Source organism: Odocoileus virginianus, chromosome 6, assembly GCF_023699985.2.
Source record: "Odocoileus virginianus isolate 20LAN1187 ecotype Illinois chromosome 6, Ovbor_1.2, whole genome shotgun sequence".
Classification (NCBI taxonomy): Eukaryota; Metazoa; Chordata; class Mammalia; order Artiodactyla; family Cervidae; genus Odocoileus; species Odocoileus virginianus.
In genome coordinates, this window is record NC_069679.1 from 75,841,396 (window position 1) to 75,861,509 (window position 20,114).

The following is a 20,114-nucleotide window of genomic DNA, read 5'->3' on the forward strand; positions in this document are numbered from 1 at the left end:
CCCGGAAGCTGACTTCCATATTCCGGATTAGGCAGGCTCTTCCGGGGTCGTGACCTCAGGTCACTAGAACTTCCTCAGCCTAAAGATGGCGGCTTCTGCAGCGAGGGGCGCTATGGCGCTGCGTACAAATATCGGCCGGCCGGTTGCGTTTGTCAGAAAAATTCCCTGGACGGCGGCCTCAAGTGAGTTGGAAATGTAGTAGGGGCGGGCGGAATTTTTAGGTCCGAGCAATCCTGAAAAGCCTTGCTTGCTGCGAAGCACTTAAATCCGCGTGGTGGCTGGATTAAGGAGGCTGAGTGTGCTCTTGAGCAAGCCAGTGAGTAGAAAGAAATTTTGTCTGCAATTAGCCGTTTAAGGGATGCCTCTTGAGCTTTGGGGGCACCCATTCGCCGTTTCCAGCCTTTCGGAGTTTAAAGCTTTAATTACTTGGAAACAACATTCAGAAAACTAAGATCATGGCATCTGGTCCCATCGCTTCATGGCAGATAGATGGGCAAACAGTGGAAACAGTGGCTGACTTTATTTCTCTGGGCTCCAAAATCACTGCAGATGGCGATTGCAGCAATGAAATTAAAAGACGCTTGCTCCTTGGAAGAAAAGTTATAACCAAACTAGACAGTATATTGAAAAGCAGAGACATTACTTTGCCAAGAAAGGTCCGTCTAGTCAAGGCTATGGTTTTTTCAGTGGTCATGTATGGATGTGAGAGTTGGGCTGTAAAGAAAGCTGAGCACCGAAGAACTGATGCTTTTGAACTGTGGTGTTGGAGAAGACTCTTGGGAGTTCCTTGGACTACAGGGATATCCAACCAGTCCATCCTAGCGGAGATCAGTCCTGGGTGTTCATTGGAAGGACTGATGCTGAAGCTGAAACTCCAGTACTGTGGCCACCTGATGCGAAGAGCTGACTCATTTGAAAAGACCCTGATGCTGGGAAAGACTGAGGGCAGGAGGAGAAAGGGGCGACAGAAGAGGAGATGGTTGGATGGCATCATCGACTCGATGGACATGGGTTTGGGTGGACTCCGGCAGTTGGTGATGGACAGGGAGGTCTGGCGTGCTGCAGTCCATGGGGTCGCAAAGAGTCGGACACGACTGAGCGACTAAACTGAACTGAACTTGGAAACTGTTAAGATTTATGATTTAGAAGCAGTTGTTTTGATTGCAGTGTGGGGACGGATTCAGCGTGACAAGAGGTAGTTTCAGTAGTTTAGTTCAAAAGTGAAGACTTCAGGGTAGTTATAGAAGGAGGGGGTCAGGTCCACTTATGTTAACCAAAGAATAATCGATAGATGTTGTGACGGCTTAAATGGGGAAGAGTACAGAATGGGGGAAAGGTAGGAATGACCTCCAGGTTTTTAATGTTGGTGAATTTGGTGATTAGAATGTAGGAGAAGCAGATCAAAAGAAGATGAGTAAAGTTTAAATGTGTTTAGTTTCAGAAACCTGTGAGTTCTCTGTTAGCTGGACAGGGGACATTGTGCATAGATTGAGAAATGCACTCCGAAGTGGTTCTCCTTGGGTTAGAATTCCAACTTGGTCGTTAAGTAGTTGTGTAACCTAGTTCAGTTCAGTTTAGTCGCTCAGTTGTGTCCAACTCTTTGCGACCCCATGGACTGCAGCACGCCAGGCCTCCCTGTCCATCACCAATTTCTGGAGTCTACTCAAACTCATGTCCATTGAATCAATGATGCCATCCAACCACTTCATCCTTTGTCGTTCCCTTTTCCTCCCGCCTTCAATCTTTGCTAGCATCAGGGTCTTTTCTAATGAGTCAGTTCTTCTCATCAGGTGGCCAAAGTATTGAAGTTTCGGCTTCAGCATCAGTCCTTCCAATGAATATTCAGGACTCATTTCCTTTAGGATGGACTGGTTGGACCTCCTTGCAGTCCAAGGCACCCTCAAGAGTCTTTTCCAACACCACAGTTCAAAACCTAAGGTGCGTACCTAAGGGAACGTAATTGGGGGAAAAGGGCTCACCACTGTGCCTCAGTTTCATCAACCATAAAATGGAGTCAATAATACATTTCTCCTAGGGGTGTTGATTGTATTAAATGAATTTATATGTAAACACAAGTGCTTAGACTTGTACTCAATACAGGAAAGGTACTCAATAAATGATAATTGTTTTCATGATTACAAAAATTGAAGCTCATGGGAGAGGCTTAGGCTGGACATAGAGAGTTGGGGAGTGATCATACTGACTTCTGTTACCAACACTGCTTTTTGTCAACTGTAGTTTTGAGTTAAGGTTTTTACATTTGCTCACCAAAATGTAAAATCCATGGTCACTTTTGCAGATATTCTTGAGATTGAGATTTTATTTGGAAATCTCTAATATAGCTAACACACAGTATTGTGATTGTTTAACTGTTTCCTGTGTGATCATCTTATGGGGATTTTAATCCATGCATTTAGCATAGTACCTGGTATGGTGAAGACTCAGCACTTGCTGGGGATGAAGACTAAGTCAGCTCAGCAGTTTATCTGTCCATGTCCCCCCACCCCAATACCTCCCCAAATCTGGTACATTATAGCTTTATTATTATTATTTTTTTTACATTACAGCTTTATAATCAATACCATAATGGTTTCCTGGATCTTAAAGCTGCAAGGAAATACAAACTAGCACTTGTTCACAAGGAGTTTGGGGGCTCTAGGACCCCTCTTGGTTTCTATCTGAATCTAGGATGGAGGATAAAACAATAACAACTTAAAAAATATGTTTTCTTTTCTTATACAGGTGAGCTGAGAGAACACTTTGCACAATTTGGCCATGTAAGAAAGTGCACTGTTCCTTTTGTGAGTATTATCTTTTTTTAAAAAAGCAATAATGTTTTCCTCTAATTTTTGATTATTCTTTGTCAAAGCATATCAGTTTACATGAATTGGTAATGGAGTGAAGCTGTTCAGTCTTTGTTGATTAAATTATGGGTGGTACTGATTTAAAAAAACAAAAAGGCTTATCCTAGGTATTCGAGGCATTTGTGTTAGTTTTTTTTATTGTTGCATAAAGTTATCACAAATGTAATGGCTCAAAACATTATTAACATTAATAATAATAAATAAATAATAATAATAAAAATAATAAAATATTAACATACACATTATTTCACAGATTATAAACATCAGGAGTCCAGGCATAGCTTTGCTAGGTCCTCTGTTCAGAGATTCACATAAGAGGCAATCAAGGTGTCTGTCAGCTGGAGAGGCTCAGCCGGGAAAGATTGATTTCCCAGCTCCCTCAGGTTTTGGTAGAATTCGTCTTTCAGCTGTAGGGCTGGGGTATCTGCATTCTTGCTGGCTTTCAGCTGGAGGCTGGTCTCAGGTCCTTGAAACTACCTGCAGTTGCTTGTTACCCAGCTTGTTACCTTGTTACATCCCTCTCATGTAGGCCCTCTCCCAACATGGCAGCTTGCTTCAGAGTCATCATTGAGTTTCTCTAGTCTGCTGAGAGTTTTATAGTTTAGTCTTCAGAGGGACACCCCATCTTCCTGTTCAAGGGAGCAACATCCTGTCACTTTTGCTGTATTTTGGTTAGAAGCATGTCATAGGTCCTGCCCACATGCAGGGGGAGGGGATTATACAGGGGTAACATGGTGGAACACATGGAGGTCTTGGGGCCATTTTGGAATTTTGTCTATTACAGTAGTAAGGACTTTGAGAGAGTAGAGGATAAGTTATAAAACTTAACTGGTGGAGAAAATTTTAATCTCTATCCTCATTGAGTGTTTTGAATGTGCTAGGTTTTGGTTGCTTCACGGGCTTCTCTCCTCACTGCAGTGGCTTCTCATTTCGGAGCAGATTCCACAGCATGCGGGCTTCAGTAGTTGTGGCAGATGGGCTCAGTTGCGGCTCCTGGGCTTTAGAGCACAGGCTCAGTGGTTGTGGACAGGCTCAGTTGCCCCAGGGCATGTGGGATCTTCCCAGACAAAGGATCAAACCAACTCTCCTGCCAACATTGGCAGGTGGAGTCTTTACCATTGAGCCACTAGGGAAGCCCGGGTTGAGTGCTTTTGCTGTTTCTGTTTGTTACATTTTCTTTGCTTCCTCCTGAGGGTTTAAAAATCAATCTATGGTAATTCCCTGGCGGTCCAGTGGTTAGGACTCTGTTCTCTCAACTGCCAAGGGTGTGGGTTCAATCTCTGGTTGGAGAACTAACATCCTGCAAAAATAATTAAGTAAATAAAGTAATAGAGTTCTTTACTTAAAAAAGTCTTAAAAAAAAATCACATAAATTTGTTCTTTATCCTAAGCTGTATTTTTCTGTGGACTTTCATAAATTATTGTGTTCTGGGGTGTGTGACATGCTTCACTAAAATTGCTTTTTTCCTCATGGCACTGAAAAGGCTGTGGTAAAATATCAACTTAAATTCTTAACTATTGGCTTAACGTTACTTGCCTTACAAAGATCTAACAGGTTATGCATATCCAGCCCTAGTGAAGGTATAGGGAAACTGGTACTGAAATTGTTGAGTTTAACTGATACTGTCTCTGAAGGGTAATTTGGCAAAATCTGTCAACATTTTAAGGTTTGCCTTTGACTCTAGAGAAAGCCTGTGTGCTGCCACAAAGACCCAGTGCAGCCAAAATAAAAAGTAGCAAAAAGAAAAGAGGAGAATTTGCTTTGATCTGGAGGTTCCATTTCTAGAGATAGATTTTACAGAAATGTGAGGTGAGGGATGTTCAGAACAGCATTGTTTAGTAATATAATTGGAAAGAAGGTAAGTGTTCATCAGTGGGGTTGGTTGAATAGATATTAATTCACTGATACAATGGCATTTTTATAGCTGATTAAAATGAGGCATGTGTATTAGACATGAAAATCAGTAAGCTTGAAAAAATAGTTTTACAAAGTGTATGAAGTTGGAGTTTTTTGAGGAATATTAAAAAAAGTTTCTCCAAAAAGTAACATTTCTCTTGGTTGCCATTTACCTCTTAAAAGTATCAAGAATAATAACTTAGGACCTGGAGTTAACAGATTTTAAACAAGAGAAGTCTTTGATTCGTAGGAAAATTAATGTGTAATGTAACAGGAAAATATAGGGAAGCCAGAATCTGATGTATAGGTTGGATGATAAGCACTCCTGTCTTTTGCACAAAAGTAAGTAGTAGGATTGCTTAAATTAACCCAGAAGTCTAAACTAGGTAAGTAAAGGTAACTTTTCCTTTTTCCTCAGGAGCAAGTGATGATAATGGTGATAGTTGTGATGAGGGTGATTAGTTTCAGAAATGACCATAAATGCACTTAGGTTTGAAGGCTTAATTTCCTAGTTTCTAGAAGTGAGTTAGAAACAGAAAGAGTACCTCTTTATCAAAATTTCCCTTGACTATTGCCGCTAGTGTGGTTTTTATCTCAAACAACACAGAAAGCACTTTACTCATGTTTTAGAGAGCATGTTAAGATTAAGAGATTATGCTTTGGGCAAATAAAAGAGTATTTGTATTAAAGCAGGGTTTTTGATACTTTTTAATTAAAATGTCTTGTATTCCATTTTGGCAGATGAAAAAGTTGGTGGTTTGATTTGGAACACCTGGAAACTTTCTCAAGTTCATGCATGATTATTAATTTCTTCCTAAATTTTGAATTTTTAAGGACAAAGAGACTGGCTTTCACAAAGGTATGGGTTGGATTCACTTTTCTTCAGAAGAAGAACTTCACGATGCACTACAACAGGAAAATCATGTTATTGATGGAGTAAAGGTAAATATTTTTCTGTATCATGTGAGTTTCCTGTATACCAGTTAAATAGGTCAGAAGTGTGAAATGACAAGGATTTTGGACAATTTGTAACTTAATGTTTGTTAAAGAATGGTGAAGGTGGGAGAGTTCCCAGTTCTAAAAGGTCTGGAGACTTAAGTACAAGAAGACACTTTAATAGTTAGCAAGATACATGGGACATGGAACAGTGGAAACAGCAGGGAGATCTTGGTTGAAATACTGACTTTCCCACTTACTATGTGACCTTGAGAAGACTCTTTTGAGAGTCCCTTGGACTGCAAGGAGATCCTACCAGTCCATCCTAAAGGAAATCAGTCCTGAATATTCATTGGAAGGACTGATGCTGAAGCTCCAATACTTTGGCCACCTGATGTGAAGAACTGACTCATCAGAAAAGACCCTGATGCTGGGAAAGGTTGAAGGCAGGAGAAGGGGACAACAGAGGATGAGATGGTTGGATGGCATCACTGACTCAATGGACATGGGTTTGGGTGGACTCCCGGAGCTGGTGATGGACTGGGAGGCCTGGTGTGCTGCAGTTCATGGGGTCGCAGAGTTGGACACGACTGAGCTTAACTGAACTGAACTGATGTGACCTTGGGCCAGACTGATTTACAATTTTTAATGGGAGTTCAGGGAGCCTTAAGTACAAGGAACAAATAACATCCTTTGGCTCACTGGTGCTGATCCCTCATAGAATAGCAGTTTTCAGTTTTAATGTTTTTGCAGACATTGACTTTCCTTATAGTGCTGAATTTTTTGTTTTCCCTCAGCTCCATGTTCAACCTCAAAAACCCAAAGCTTTACAAGGAGACCAAACATCTGATGAAGAGAAAGATTTTTGAGATCCTCACTGCCTACTGAATAAAGTAAATAAAAGAAGTTTTGTCTAAATGTTTTTATTTGAAACAAATAGTTGCACCAAGCAAGAGCTTACTTTCCCCACTCCAAATTAACAGAGTACAACAGGGGCAAACATCATTTGGCAGGACAGTTCCAATATGTGAACATCCTTCTTTCTACTTGCTATGACTGGGGTCACTTTATTCATAAGCAGTCATTTTTAGACAAAATATTAACCCCAAAGTACTAATGTCACTTGAAAGGAAGTGGCCTTAATTTCATGTGTGGGGCAGTATTTTCTATAAATGCCAAAAGGTGGGAGAAGCACAAACACAACCCATTTTTAAAAAAACTAATTCAAAGTAGAACTTTTCCATACCCCCCTCCCTCTCCTGTAATAAAAAGTAGTGCTGGGCTCTGATACCCAGATTTGGTTTTTATCCTGGCCATGTACAAAGTGTTCCCCATATGACTTGCATCATTAGGGTTATCAATAACAGTTCATTCACTCTGAACAAAGTATCTACTCCTTCCTCCTCTTCTTGCCTTCATGCTCATGTTCCTTGGGACGGCTGCTATCTGAGGGTCTTTTAGAGCCACCGTGTTGCTTGGCTTCTTCCAAAAATTTGTCCAAACCGAAAGGATCCTCCTCAAACTGAACCGGTCCTTCTCGACCTCTTTGTCTACGGTCTGAACCTGAAAACTCCTTATCAGGAACAAACCTAGGGAAAAAGAAATGACTATGAACCACTTTATTTTCACTGGCGTAGATGTTAAAACTGAGCAGTCAGCCCTGGTACCTGTTAGTCTTTATCCTGGCTTCTAGGTCATCTCCATACATGTCCTTGTCCAGATTTTTACTGGGCCTGTAAATATTCTGGACCATATCTTTTCCACCTCTCCAGGCTTGGTCATAAACATTGTAAATTTCATCTTCTCCATCTGCAAAACCACTGTCCATACCCTGTGGAAAAATAGACATTAAAAGTGTACATGTTTTTATTAAAAGTTGAATTGGATTACATTCTTAGGAAGAGTAAACCCTTGCTCATTTACAGCTTACATGTTCAACAATCTGAACTACAAATTAAAAAGGTTATTAAAAAATGGTCACAGGAGGGGATATATGTATACCTATGGCTGATTCATGTTGAGGTCTGACAGAAAACAAAAGTCTGTAAAGCAATTATCCTTCAATTAAAAAAAAAAAAAACAATGGTCACAGTCATTCTTTTTTCTTCATATCACCTTTGGGTCCTTACATTAAATATGGTACTCATTAACAACTGTTTTAGCAAAGTGGTCTTTAAAATTGGAGGATACTAGTATAAGCAGGCACTTGACAATCCATTTGTGCAGACACAGTGGCAAGATCAAAGAACTGTAAGCATTTTATCTGACGCCATTTACAGTAATAATGTTAAACCCCTTAACTGTGTGAGAACACTGTTTAAGCATAATACAATTAATATTCTCAATGAAAATCTCAAGTCAACAAACTTGTTTTGTGATGGTTCATTAATGTAAGAATGTGCCTTTTGATAAAACTTTTCATCACAACTTTTATTTTTTTTGGTTTCAAAGGCAGACTTTGTTATTCATGAAACAGTCTCCTGGGGTGTGAGGGGTCATGGTCTCTGCTGGACCATGGTTATGACCTAGAAACGGGAAGCCAGCCCCTGACTCAGCTGTGCAGGGTCAGGGCGAGGACCTGGGTTCTCCTGATGTGGTTACAGTCGTGCTAGGGGGGGTGTGTGTACCCTGTCACCCCCCTGGTGGGTCTGTGAGTCTGTCCTGCTATGACTCGGATACCATGCTCTCAGCATGTTTGCTGGAACAGTCCGCAGGGTGACTCCCAGCCTTGCAGGGGGTGATGGGACACCTCTATATCCCAGTAGACATTTATACTTCTGTATTCTTAGCACAGTCCACCTTGTCTTTATTTATATATACATATCTGTCTTTTCCAGAAGACTTGCAGGTTCCTTGAGTGTTAAGACACGTCTACCTTTGATCGCACTGTAAATAATCAATGCTGGGTGAATTAAAACAAAGGCACTTCCTCAGGCCTAAAGTGTTCTAGCTAGTTAATGACAACTGATACTGGAAATCAGACTTTCTGATGAGTACTTTGGTTTTATAGCTTCATTTTTCAAAGATCCCAAATTTGTGTTTTTATAGCATTAAAAAAATTATTTTTGCAAATATCCCCAAAAAATAACCCAAGAGGCACTTTTATAGGACACTGGCTTTATCCCAGAAATGAAAGAGTCACATACCAGAACCAAGTTTTACCACCTAATTTCTTTCATTTTTCTAACAGTGTCTCAAATCCCAGCCAACTCTAACAGCTATTCTAACTTGTTTCTTAAGTTACAATATGCAACTTCTAATTTTTTTTTCCCATCACACCAGCATACCTTAGGTTGATGCAAATGTTTCATATGCTAATTTTATTTTCCCTGAAGACTGTATTTATATCAACACTTAAGGGATGCTATTTCTAGACTGTGTACCTTGGACTGGTTGAAGAGCCTTTGGTCATACTGAACTTCATTGGAAGTCCGAGGGTTGGGCACACCAAGAGCAATGACTTCACTGATGTCTCGATTTTCATTTCTCTGCAGTTTCGACCTGTTTTGAAATACCATGCTGCAAATTGAAACTTCTTCACAGACAAGCTGAATTTCAACTTCAGTACAACCATTATCAGAACCAGAGGAAAGAAATATGTCCAGTTCACATCTTATGAACACATATATTCCTTGATAAGGCATAATTAGGATGGCATTTCTTACAGTATTTCAGATACATGATTATTGGAAGAGATAGGGTTTTATAATTAGGCATTCCTGATACAGAAAAGAACTGCTCAGAGACTTTTTTTTCCCTTGAGGAAAAATTTAGGACTACAACATTATAATCTGACATCTGTAAACACTACACAAAGTCATTACCACCAAAGTCTAGTTACTGTCAATCACCATATAAGACCTCCTTCACCCATTTCACTAATTCCTCAACCCCCTTCTCTGGTGACCACCAATCTGTTCTATGAATTTTTGTTTGTTTTGTTTTTTGTAGATTTCACGTAAGTGAAATCACACCCTGTTTCTCTTTCTCTGACTCATTTCACTTAGCATAATACCCTCAAGGTTCACCCAGGTTATCACAGACAGCAAGATTTCGCTTTTATGGCTGAGTTCTATTCTAGTGTGTACACACACACACACACACACACACACACCTTTATCTGTTTATGGGTACTTAGCCTGCTTCCACATCTTGAGTACTATAAATAATGCTGCAGTGATCATAGGGATGCATATACTTTTTGAATTAGTGTTTCATATTCTTTGGATAAATACCCAGAAGTGGAAAAGCTGGATCATATGGCAGTTTTATTAATCTACTGAGGACTCTCCATAGTGTTTTCCATATTGACTGCACCAATTTATACTCCCACCAACAGTGCATGAGGGTTCCCTTTTCTCTACATCCTCTCCAATGCCTGCTATTTCTTGTCTTTCTGATAACAGCCATTCTAACAGGTGTGTGGTTTTGATCTGCATTTCCTCATAATTAGTGATGTTGATTATTTTTTCATGTGCCTGTTGACCATTTGCATGTCGTCTTTGGAGAAATGTCTATTCAGATCCTCTGCCCATTTAACTGGGTCGTTTTTAGTTGAGCTGTAGGAGTTCTTTCTATAGCTTGGATATTAACCTCCTGTCAAATATATGATTTGCAAGTATCTTCTCCCCCTCAGTAGGCTGCCTGTTCATTCTGATGATGGCTTCCTTCATCATGTGAAGTCTTTAGTCTGATACAGTCCCATTTGTTTATTTCTTTGTTTCCTTTGCCTTTGGAGTAAGAGTCACAAAATCACTGCTAAGACCAGTGTCAAAGGGCTTACTACCTATGTGTTCTAGGAATTTTGTGGTTTAAGGTCTTACATTCAAACCTTTAATTGATTTTGAGTTAGTTTTTGTGCATGGTGTAAGGTTTTCCTTCTTTTGCATGTAGCCGTCCAGTTTTTCCAACACCACCTACAGAAGAGGATGTCCTTTCTCAAAAGAATCATTCTTAATACACGCAATCTTCTTGTAACACATGTTGAGATATGAAACTGCTATATGGTCTGTATCTGCTATTATAATAAAGGGTTGGGGGACTGGATGCAAATTAGGTATATCACATGAATCACTTTCAATTTTTACCTAACAACATTTAGTAATTTTATCCTATTAGAATTTTGAGAAAAATATGTCTAATGACTGGATTACTCAGTATGATGTTTGACATTCAGATGAACTTAATTCCTCTGCTGTTTTGGTATGTATGTAATCTACATCACAATGATACTATGATAACTGTCTCGTCATTTACTTTACTAGAGGTTCAGGTCTTAAAATGATTTCTATAGACAATCTAATTTTCATCCAAGCACAAGTTTAAAGCTTTTCTATTTTTTCTATTTTCTATTTTCTCAGTCACTTTACTGGTTTTAAGGGCTCTATTCATCTACAGAGCCATTTTGATATCTACAGCTTAGGGATTTCAGACTGAGAGTATCATTAACTGTGTACGTTCAAATTTCATTCCTTTCTGATCTGTACTGTACATTTAAACTCTAAATTCAGATTTTCTGCTTTTCCAAGACTTCACTTACTCAAGGAGATGAAATATGCCATTAAACAACAAAGAATACCACCAGCAGAAATCTGTTTAAGATATGACCTAAAAAAACAGACTGTATCAGCTCACAGGAGGATGAGAGCATACAAAACTGCTCATTTGGAAAGAAAATGTTTTACATTTGCATTTAAGCCTCACTCAGAATTCCACCTCTTGTATCACAGCAGTTCTTCAACTTTTCATCAATTTCAGTCCTCGGCCTTTGGCGAACCACAAACTTCACGAATCCATCTCTACTTTATTCCAAGTGTTCATACATGTATTTCCTTTGTTAAGTCTGTACTTATTAAGAGTGTTCTGTCAGTTTTCCCAAGTAATTTCATATGATATCTCTATCTTTCTGAATTTTAAGTGAAACTGCTCATGAAAAGTGGAGAAGGCAATAGCACCCCACTCCAGTATTCTTGCCTGGAAAATCCCACGGACGGAGAAGCCTGGTGGGCTGCAGGCCGTGGGGGTCGCGAAGAGTCGGACACGACCGAGCGACTTCACTTTCACTTTTCACTTTCATGCATGGGAGAAGGAAATGGCAACCCACTCCAGTGTTCTTGTCTGGAGAATCCCAGGGACAGCGGAGCCTGGTGGGCTGCCGCCTATGGGGTCGCACAGAATCGGACACGAATGAAGCGACTTAGCAGCAGCAGCAGCAGCAGCTCATGAAAAGAGGCTGACTTTAACTTCTTACAAAAGCTGCTCTTCTCCCCCACTGTACTCACTCAGTACAGTATTCTGCACGTTCGGACCTCAATAAAGGTCCAGCAGCTTATTTCCTGTCTAGAGGAGCAAGCACAGGATAAATCAACCTGTCTCACTGTTTGAAGCAGGAAAAGAACAGACCAGAACAGGCATATCCACTACTTTCTTCTTCATAAATATGATCTGAATTCCCTTTTTGTGTATCCCCATCCTTCTCAACCCTAGCTGACAATACAAGGTAATGTAAGAAAAGCTCACTTTCAGGCACAGTCAGTCCTTCTGCTAAAGCAGACTAAGCAGTTTAGGGCAAGAAAATAGGTGCTAGTTTATGAAGCTATCAACCTGAAGAGGAAGGAGAGAAGCAAAACTGGTTTCAGTGGACTAACACTCCTCTCTAGAAGGCTCACAAAGGCCACTCTTCCCAATTCACACTGACCTCAGAGAGCACCTACCTCTTGTCTGGAGCTGCCCTGGAGAGGTTCCGGTCATGCTGTCTCTCCTTTCTCCGGTCATGCCGGATTTCATCCCTCTCACGTGCCTCCCCGTCCTCTGTGGACACAGGTGAAAATGACTTTATCACTATATTTATCACTATTAATATTCTGAACAAGAGAATATTTCTATGTGTTTTAAAATTTTCATAATAAAATGCCAGAAAAAAGAATTTGCAAAGTTCATCCTTATATTTTCAAAGTCTTACTTCAAATAAAGAACCTTTTACTCATGATACATTGGGGCTTGTTGCACTTAATCTCATCTACTGTGTCTGTATCTATCTTCATTTTCTCTACCCTCTCCAGGCTGAAGGGATATAGTGCAGATATAGAAGGAATATAGTATAGACCTTGAGCTTTGGAGTCAGATTGTCTGGGTTCAAATCCTGTTTCTATGACAGATCAACAGTGCAAAATTATACCCATTACTTGACCCCTCTCAGCCTTTGTCACCTCCTCTGTAAAATAGTCACAATAACAGAATCACTGCATAGGGCTGCTGTAGGGATTATATAAAGTAATATAGTACTCAGAGAGGTACCTGCCATAATAAGCACTTAATACATAGTGTAAGTTCTTATTAATATTTGGCAAGAGGATTTTTAAAAATTTTAACTAACTTCTCAAGAACCATCTTTTTTTTTAAAATCAGTTTAGAGAACTTAGATACAGAGAGGTTTTACTCTGAGTTATCTACCTACCTGGCTAGGTTACAACAGGTAGGTTTTTTTATATAGTGCCCCATTAAGACATTTATATATACATATGCAAGGAAGTGGGTTACTAGCCAGAACCTTCAACTCTAGACTCCTATAACCAATTGCCTGCTTGACACCTCCATTTTATTTTTTCCACTTATTTTTTATTAGTTGGAGGCTAATTACTTTACAATATTGTAGTGGTTTTTGCCATACATTGACATGAATCAGCCATGGATTTGCATGTGTTCCTCATCCTGATTCCCCCCTCCCACCTCCCTCCCCACCCCATCCCTCTGGGTCTTTCCAGTGCACCAGCCCTGAGCGCTTGTCTCATGCATCCAACCTGGACTGGTGATCTGTTTCACCCTTGATAGTATACATGTCTCGATGCTGTTCTCTCAGAACATCCCACCCTCGCCTTCTCCCACAGAGTCCAAGAGTCTGTTCTGTACATCTGTGATACCTCCATTTTAAACTTAACATGTCCACAACTAAATTCCTAATCTTTCCCTCCCAAATCTCTCCGCAGTGCAGTCTTACCAATATTAGTAGATAGCAATTCAATCCTTCTCAACTGTTTAGGTCAAAAGTTCTGGAGTCACCTTTGACTCCTTTTCTCTCCTTCTGCTGAATCCATAAGCAAATTTTGTCAGCTCTACTTTCAAATCACACCTGGTACCTGACGTATTTTCACTACCTACCTCCTGCTATTATCTCTTATCTGGATTATTGCAATAGCTTTCCAATGGTGTTCCTGCTCCTCCAAATAACCATTCCATTGCCTTCTAACATATGTAAGATCATGTCATCCTGCTCTAGACTCTTCAAATTGCTTCCCTTGTTACTTGAAGTAAAAGCTATAAAAAGCACACAAGATCTGGCCACTTTGCCCTAACTACTCTGACACCTCATCTCCTCTACTTAGCTTTCTAGGTCTAATCCAGCCATCCTGGCCTCCTGCTTTTCCTTGAACACACCAGATACTGTTCCTTCTGTCTGGGATGCTCTTCCCTTAGGTATCCACATGGCTCACTTCCTTACTTTCTTCAAGTGATTTTTGTTAAAGTTACCATCTCGGAAGTAAGGTCTATTCTGACCACTCCCTCCTTCTGGCACTTTTACATACTCCTCCTCTTTTTTTCCCTCATAGTGACTATTATCTTCTAATACACTATATGATTAACATTTTTTTGGTCTGTCTACATTCCCTAAAATGTTCACTGCTATATCCCCGACCTGACTAGCAGAAAACTCTGTGTTTAGATGAAATCCTTGCACCTAGTAGGTGCTCAATATGAACTGAATGAGTAAGTATATTAGATGAGGAATTATTACTGAAAGGAAAACCACCCTCATAATTTTCTTGAATTAAAATTAGTCTTCTCACTCTAATTAATATAGCACATATACCACAATATTTATGCAGATCACTAAACAGAGCGAGAGAGAAAATGATTAAAGGCCTGAAAGAAAAACTGTGGATTAAGTTTACCATTGGGTGAGCTGAATTGTTTACTTTGTGATCTCTTTTCTCTAAGTTTCCAGAAAAGAGAAAATTAAGGCTATCATTTGAATAATATGTGATTTTTATAAGTATTCTGCTCAGAATTTTAAAAATTTCTGGTGTACTCACATATTAAAGGCCCACATTTAAATACACATTCTTTATTTTCTATTACTTCCACTTAATGAGGCAGAAATTACTATTTCATTTCTACATTATTTCTGAAGTATCTACATTTTCTTTACATGTATGTACAACTTCTGCATGCAGTTCAAAAAACAGCTGAGATTTTCTAAACTGAGATAAATATTATTCATAAAGTAAATTCAATTTAGTAACGAGTATGTCAGGGCTTCCCTGGTGGTAAAGAATCGCCTGCCAATGCAAGAGACTCAGGTTTGATCCCTGGGCTGGGAAGATCCCCTGCAGAAGGAAATGGCAACCCACTCCAGTTTTCTTGCCTGGGAAATACCATGGACAGAGGAGCCCGGTGGGCTACTTACTGTATGGGATCACAAAGAGCTGGACATGACTTAGCAACTAAACAATAATGAGTATGTTATACCTTTTTCCACATGGGTTTTGATCCCAGCTCTTCTCTCTCTGGCTTTCTGGGCCATTTCTCTAAGTTTCTCTTCATGTTTTTCCTTTTCTTTTTGAGCCATCTTTCTCTCTACTTGAGCACGCATTTCCACCGCTTCACGAGCCTGTAAGTGAAGTTAGATGTTAAATAAGATACTATCAGGGATAAAGAATTACAGCTGTCATTTAATTTCCTGACTAAACTCTGGCTTGAAAGAACAGTTAGAAGAATTCACATTTGTTACTGCTAATTAAAACAAAGATTCTTGTCTACAAAAGATAACTCGCCTAGATGACACTGCAAACAGTTTTTTCACTCTGACTCCAATCAATCTTTTAAGTCAGTGTTTCATTAATGCTTTTTCACTATTTCATTTTAGAAACAATCTAAAAAATAAAATTAAACAAGCAATAAAGCAATTTTCAATATCAATAACAGGAACTGGTACTGTTTTCAAAATCAATCAGATCAACTCAAGATATAGCCTTAGTATAGACGAGCAAGAAATAATTTACATAAGGGTGCTCACTGTGACACAGAAGGTATACTTGTGTATATTCTACGTCCACACCCTGATGCATGTAAACTTAAAAGACACATATTAATACCATAATATTAACAGACAGTCAATACTATGAATGCCATTTTCTGTAGCATTCAATACATCAGTATGTTTATTTTCCATTCCATGCCACTGATCTTTTGGAAGACAAAGAGAAATAGGGAAAAATTATGAAACCCCGGAAGAGTAGGTGCCAACCTTCTCAAAATGGGATCAGTCTAGTGCAGCACCATTATTCTAGAATGTTGTGGGGAAGGTGAATCACCACTGGTGGGGTATGTATATGAGTCTACAAAGGCCAAGACTGGTCAGAACCGCCACCAGCACATGTCATCTCTGGAACACACACCATAGGCGAAAGCCTCTTTGGGTACTCAGCAATGAAGCCCAAATAACAGTGTCTTAGGTAATTCTGAACAGATTTACAAATTATCAAGAGCATTAAACAATTTAATTACAACAGACCAACCTTTCGATCAGCAATGTAGAGGGCTTCGGCCAGTTTTGCAAAATTTTCATTGATGTGAACTGTTTGCAGCCCTCTTCCATCGGCAGCCAGACGTTTATCTAATGGAATTGTATAACCCTAGCACGAAAGCAGGCAGAAAACACTGGTCACCAAAGAACAACAACAGAGTCTTTAAAACTGGATTTATATATGTCCATTTTGACAACCATTTTAAGTTCTTTCTCCTTACATCTCTTTTCATAATTAAGCCACAGTAGTAGCAGCTACTGAGGGCTTGGTGTGGAGGACTGTTAAAGCATTTAATATTTATGGCCTCATTTATCCTTCACAGCAATTCTATAAGGCTGGTAACATTATTATTTCCATTTCACAGACGAAGACACTGAGGTAGAAAGCCTAGGTAATGTCCCCAAGGTCATACAGTTAACAAGCAGAAGAACTAGCATTTCAGAGTGCAAGCTCTGGGAAAACAGATTCTCATGTTAAATTTTGGGTTATAATAAAAGGAAGTCACTATCAAATAGCTAAATAGTTGCTCATCAAATAAATATAACAGTTATACAAAGGTAGAAGAAAGCACTAAAATCATAATGTCTATAGGTAACTTAATCTGCTGCACTGATTTCACGACTTATCAGATTCATGGAACTCGACACATTTTAGTAAACAGAAAAAAAATAAAAGTCTGCTAGACAAATAAGATTTGTGTTTTGAAATTCTGCATCCTATTTCAACAACTCAAGGAATATGCCTGAACGTTTATGTAACTTCCATGCTTAGCTTTCGTCTTTCAGACTTTTGATGAGACTGCTAAATAATGATCTCCTGCCCATGGTCTTTATTCCTAATTCAAGGAGTGTTACAGACAGCTCAAGATACCTCACAGTTATACATGTCTATATATATGTATGGTATACCAAACCAGACTACTCAACAATCCTCTTGTTTCAGGATGAGTGTATAACTTATTTTTGGCTGTGCTGCAAGGCTTGTGGGCTGGATCTTAGTTACCCAAGCAGGGATCAAACTGGTCCCTTGGCAGTGAAAGCACCGAGTCTTAACCACTAGACTGCCAGGGAATTCTCTAAATTCCTTTAAGGAATAATTTGTATTTAAATCAAGGATTGACATGGTCTTTTTCACCCATGAAATATTTGGGAGGAAAAGGAAATAGTGGTTATGAAACTTATTTCACAGTATTTTACAGATTATTCATGACTCCTTTGGTAATTAGTAGATATACATAGGGTTTAAATAATTTATGCATGCATTGTTATAAACAGAAATAAATAATTAAAAAAATGAAAGCACTGAATATATCCAAACATTTATTTTGTTTTGTCATATGATTATTTAAATTGATCTAAATCCTTTCAGGAAGAATTTCAGATACAAATTTAAGTTTTCTAAAAAATAGTATCTTTCACTGAAATGTTACTTCATTCTACCCATTCCTTCTCTATGTGTTTCCAATAACTATATTTTACCAGGAGAATCTACATGGAACTCATGTGCCTGGAACACTAACATTTCTAATACATTAACATAAAAAGAAAAAAGTCATATAAGTTGAGTGTTCTTTCTGGAAAACCTTCAGCTAAATGAGATGCTGAGGTTTCATCTAAAGTAACCCAGGCTGAAGGTTCTTCCTGGGTGTTTTTCAGGAGGTTCTAACACTAGAAACTGAATTTAATTACCTTTGCATTTTTCCAGTTTGAAATACAGGGAGGAATCTTCCACTCTTGCTGCTCCTTCACGGTCATCTGTGTTGAGAAAAGAAAGGAAGAAGAGACATTTTTAAGATTTATAGTCTAGCAAAAAACTAAGTGCAACCTTTTTCTTCAAAGATAGTTCAATATACACTGATTTAATCAAAGGTCCTAATTCCATTTATTTAGTGCATTATATACTATATTCCCACATCATGGTTTCTAGTAATAAATTTAATATAAAACATGGAATATAATCTATTTTTGACACTTACAAATGCTGGTTAGTACTTTTATATATTTAAACTGATGTGAATACTTCCAGATGAAAACTTTTTCTTTTAGTGGGGTAATAAAAATATACCTTAAAAAAAGTCACTTAAACTATCAATTATAGACCTGATAATCCCAGGAACTTACTTCCTACAACTATGATAACATCTTTTCAAACAGCAGACCTTTTTCATTCCATTAAAAGCAGGGGTTAGGTTATTAATCATAAAGCTAACAGCTAACATTTTACATACATTCTCATACTATAGAACCACATGTTACAGTCTTGAGTGGGTCCCTATCTGTGATTTTGAAAAACAAGTTAAAGAAACAATATGTTTGGTGAAAATAATATAGGCATCTAGAATTTATTCTATATGGGGTTATTTATAAATTAGTAATCATGAGTACAAAAAGAGATTTTTAAACTAGAGCAAAGACTACCTTTCGGCTAGGAGAATGCATGACAGGTGCAGGAGGAGAAGGTGGTCCCCGAGGAATTTTCTTATTAATCCTGAAGGATAAACCAAAGCACAATCACAGAATGATATACATTTTTCCTTTTTAGTCAGTAAGTCAGGTCTTCCTGCCTCATTTTTTTATTACGTAAAGCTTCAAACAGATACAAAAACAAGAGTGTATATTGAGTGTCCATCTATTATACAGTAATGTATTGAGAAGCTAAAGCAGGTGTATTCAATCAAGAATGTGCAGATTAAGACCTGCTGAAAAAGGGGCACAAGCCACCCACACAGGGTCCTCAGATAGCCCTCTCAGCATCTAAGCTCCCGCCCTGGAGAAGTGAAATCCAACTGGGTCATTTCGATTTGAGGTGCAATTTTATTTTTTAATATATCCACACGATGAAGCACAGTCACAAGATTCATTATTACTTAAAGACCCCAGAAGTGAGGAGTGAGGAGATAGCCAAGAACTAGAGAAGAACAATCCTCTGTCCTAGGCCACAAGTGAGCAGCAGACAGAGAGGAGGGTAGTAATACCTAGGTGGCTGGGACAGAGGAGTCTAACTTTTCCTGGGACTTAACTCTTAAGTGGTTGTAGTCGTCCCCTGATATCCAAGGATTGGTTCCTGGACATCAAGGATACCAAAACCCATGAATGCTTAAGTGCCCTAAACAAAATGGAGTAGGATCTCCATATAAACTATACACATTCTTCCTTATACTTTAAATCATTTCTATATTATATCTAATACAATGTAAATGTTGTATAAATAGTTGTGGTGGGCATGACATTTAAGTTTTGTTTATAAGAACTTTGTGGAATTTTTCTTTTTTTTCTTTTTGCTATGCCATGTGGCATGTAGGATCTTAGTTTCCCAACCAGGGATCGAACTCTTGTCCCCTGCAATAGAAGCACAGAGTCCTAACCACTGGACTCCCAGGGAAAACTCTCCTGACTATTTTCAATCTGCAGTTGGTTTAATTTGCAGATGCAGAACCTGTGGACATGAAGAGCCAACTATATTTTAAAATGTTCCCTGGGAAAGGCAAGGTGGGAACTTATGACTGGCATCCTAAATCCAAGTCCTAATTTAAATGTCCAGTTTCTATGGGAGTAGTGTCATCATACTGCAACATGCCCAGGCAGCAACTTGGAGGCAAAAAGCTGTTTTCCTCAAAAGTTGTTTTCTTATCACAACCACTCAGTTTCAACAATTATTAAAACACAGCCAACTCTGTCATCACCATCACTACCCACTTCACGTCCACCGTTTTATCATCATTTCATCAAATAATAATATTTTGCCTTCTTAAAAAAACAGCTTTATTGAGGCACAACTCATGTACAACTAACTATACGTAAAATGTACAATCTGATTAATTTTTGACACAAGGAA

The 20,114-nt window shown here is 38.8% G+C and overlaps 2 protein-coding genes across 2 annotated transcripts in view; one reads left to right on the plus strand and one right to left on the minus strand.

The window, feature by feature from the left end:
- The first annotated feature begins 58 nt into the window (after window positions 1-58).
- On the plus strand, window positions 59-6,603 carry SLIRP (SRA stem-loop interacting RNA binding protein). The gene is made up of 4 exons (XM_020878310.2): window positions 59-182; window positions 2,743-2,801; window positions 5,596-5,703; window positions 6,495-6,603. Exons 1-4 carry the CDS (start codon window positions 86-88, stop codon window positions 6,564-6,566), a joined length of 336 nt encoding a protein of 111 aa, XP_020733969.2. The 5' UTR covers window positions 59-85; the 3' UTR covers window positions 6,567-6,603.
- Window position 6,604: 1 nt separating this feature from the next.
- Window positions 6,605-20,114, minus strand: part of SNW1 (SNW domain containing 1) — a 30,486-nt gene continuing 16,976 nt past the window's right edge. Inside the window, exons 7-14 of the mRNA XM_020878309.2 lie at window positions 18,698-18,767; window positions 17,969-18,034; window positions 16,272-16,388; window positions 15,223-15,364; window positions 12,411-12,507; window positions 9,081-9,198; window positions 7,365-7,528; window positions 6,605-7,286 (exon numbers count right to left, since the gene is read on the minus strand). Coding sequence (XP_020733968.1) covers window positions 7,088-7,286; window positions 7,365-7,528; window positions 9,081-9,198; window positions 12,411-12,507; window positions 15,223-15,364; window positions 16,272-16,388; window positions 17,969-18,034; window positions 18,698-18,767 — 973 coding nt within the window. The 3' untranslated portion in view covers window positions 6,605-7,087. The remainder of the gene's footprint in view (window positions 7,287-7,364; window positions 7,529-9,080; window positions 9,199-12,410; window positions 12,508-15,222; window positions 15,365-16,271; window positions 16,389-17,968; window positions 18,035-18,697; window positions 18,768-20,114) is intronic.

Excerpts from the sequence above, each read along its gene's own strand:
- SLIRP (XM_020878310.2), top strand. The coding sequence starts at position 86 with ATGGCGGCTTCTGCAGCGAGGGGCGCTATGGCGCTGCGTACAAATATC. Across the intron at positions 2,802-5,595 it reads GAAAGTGCACTGTTCCTTTT|GACAAAGAGACTGGCTTTCA; the intron begins GTGAGTATTATC and ends TGAATTTTTAAG. Across the intron at positions 5,704-6,494 it reads ATGTTATTGATGGAGTAAAG|CTCCATGTTCAACCTCAAAA; the intron begins GTAAATATTTTT and ends GTTTTCCCTCAG.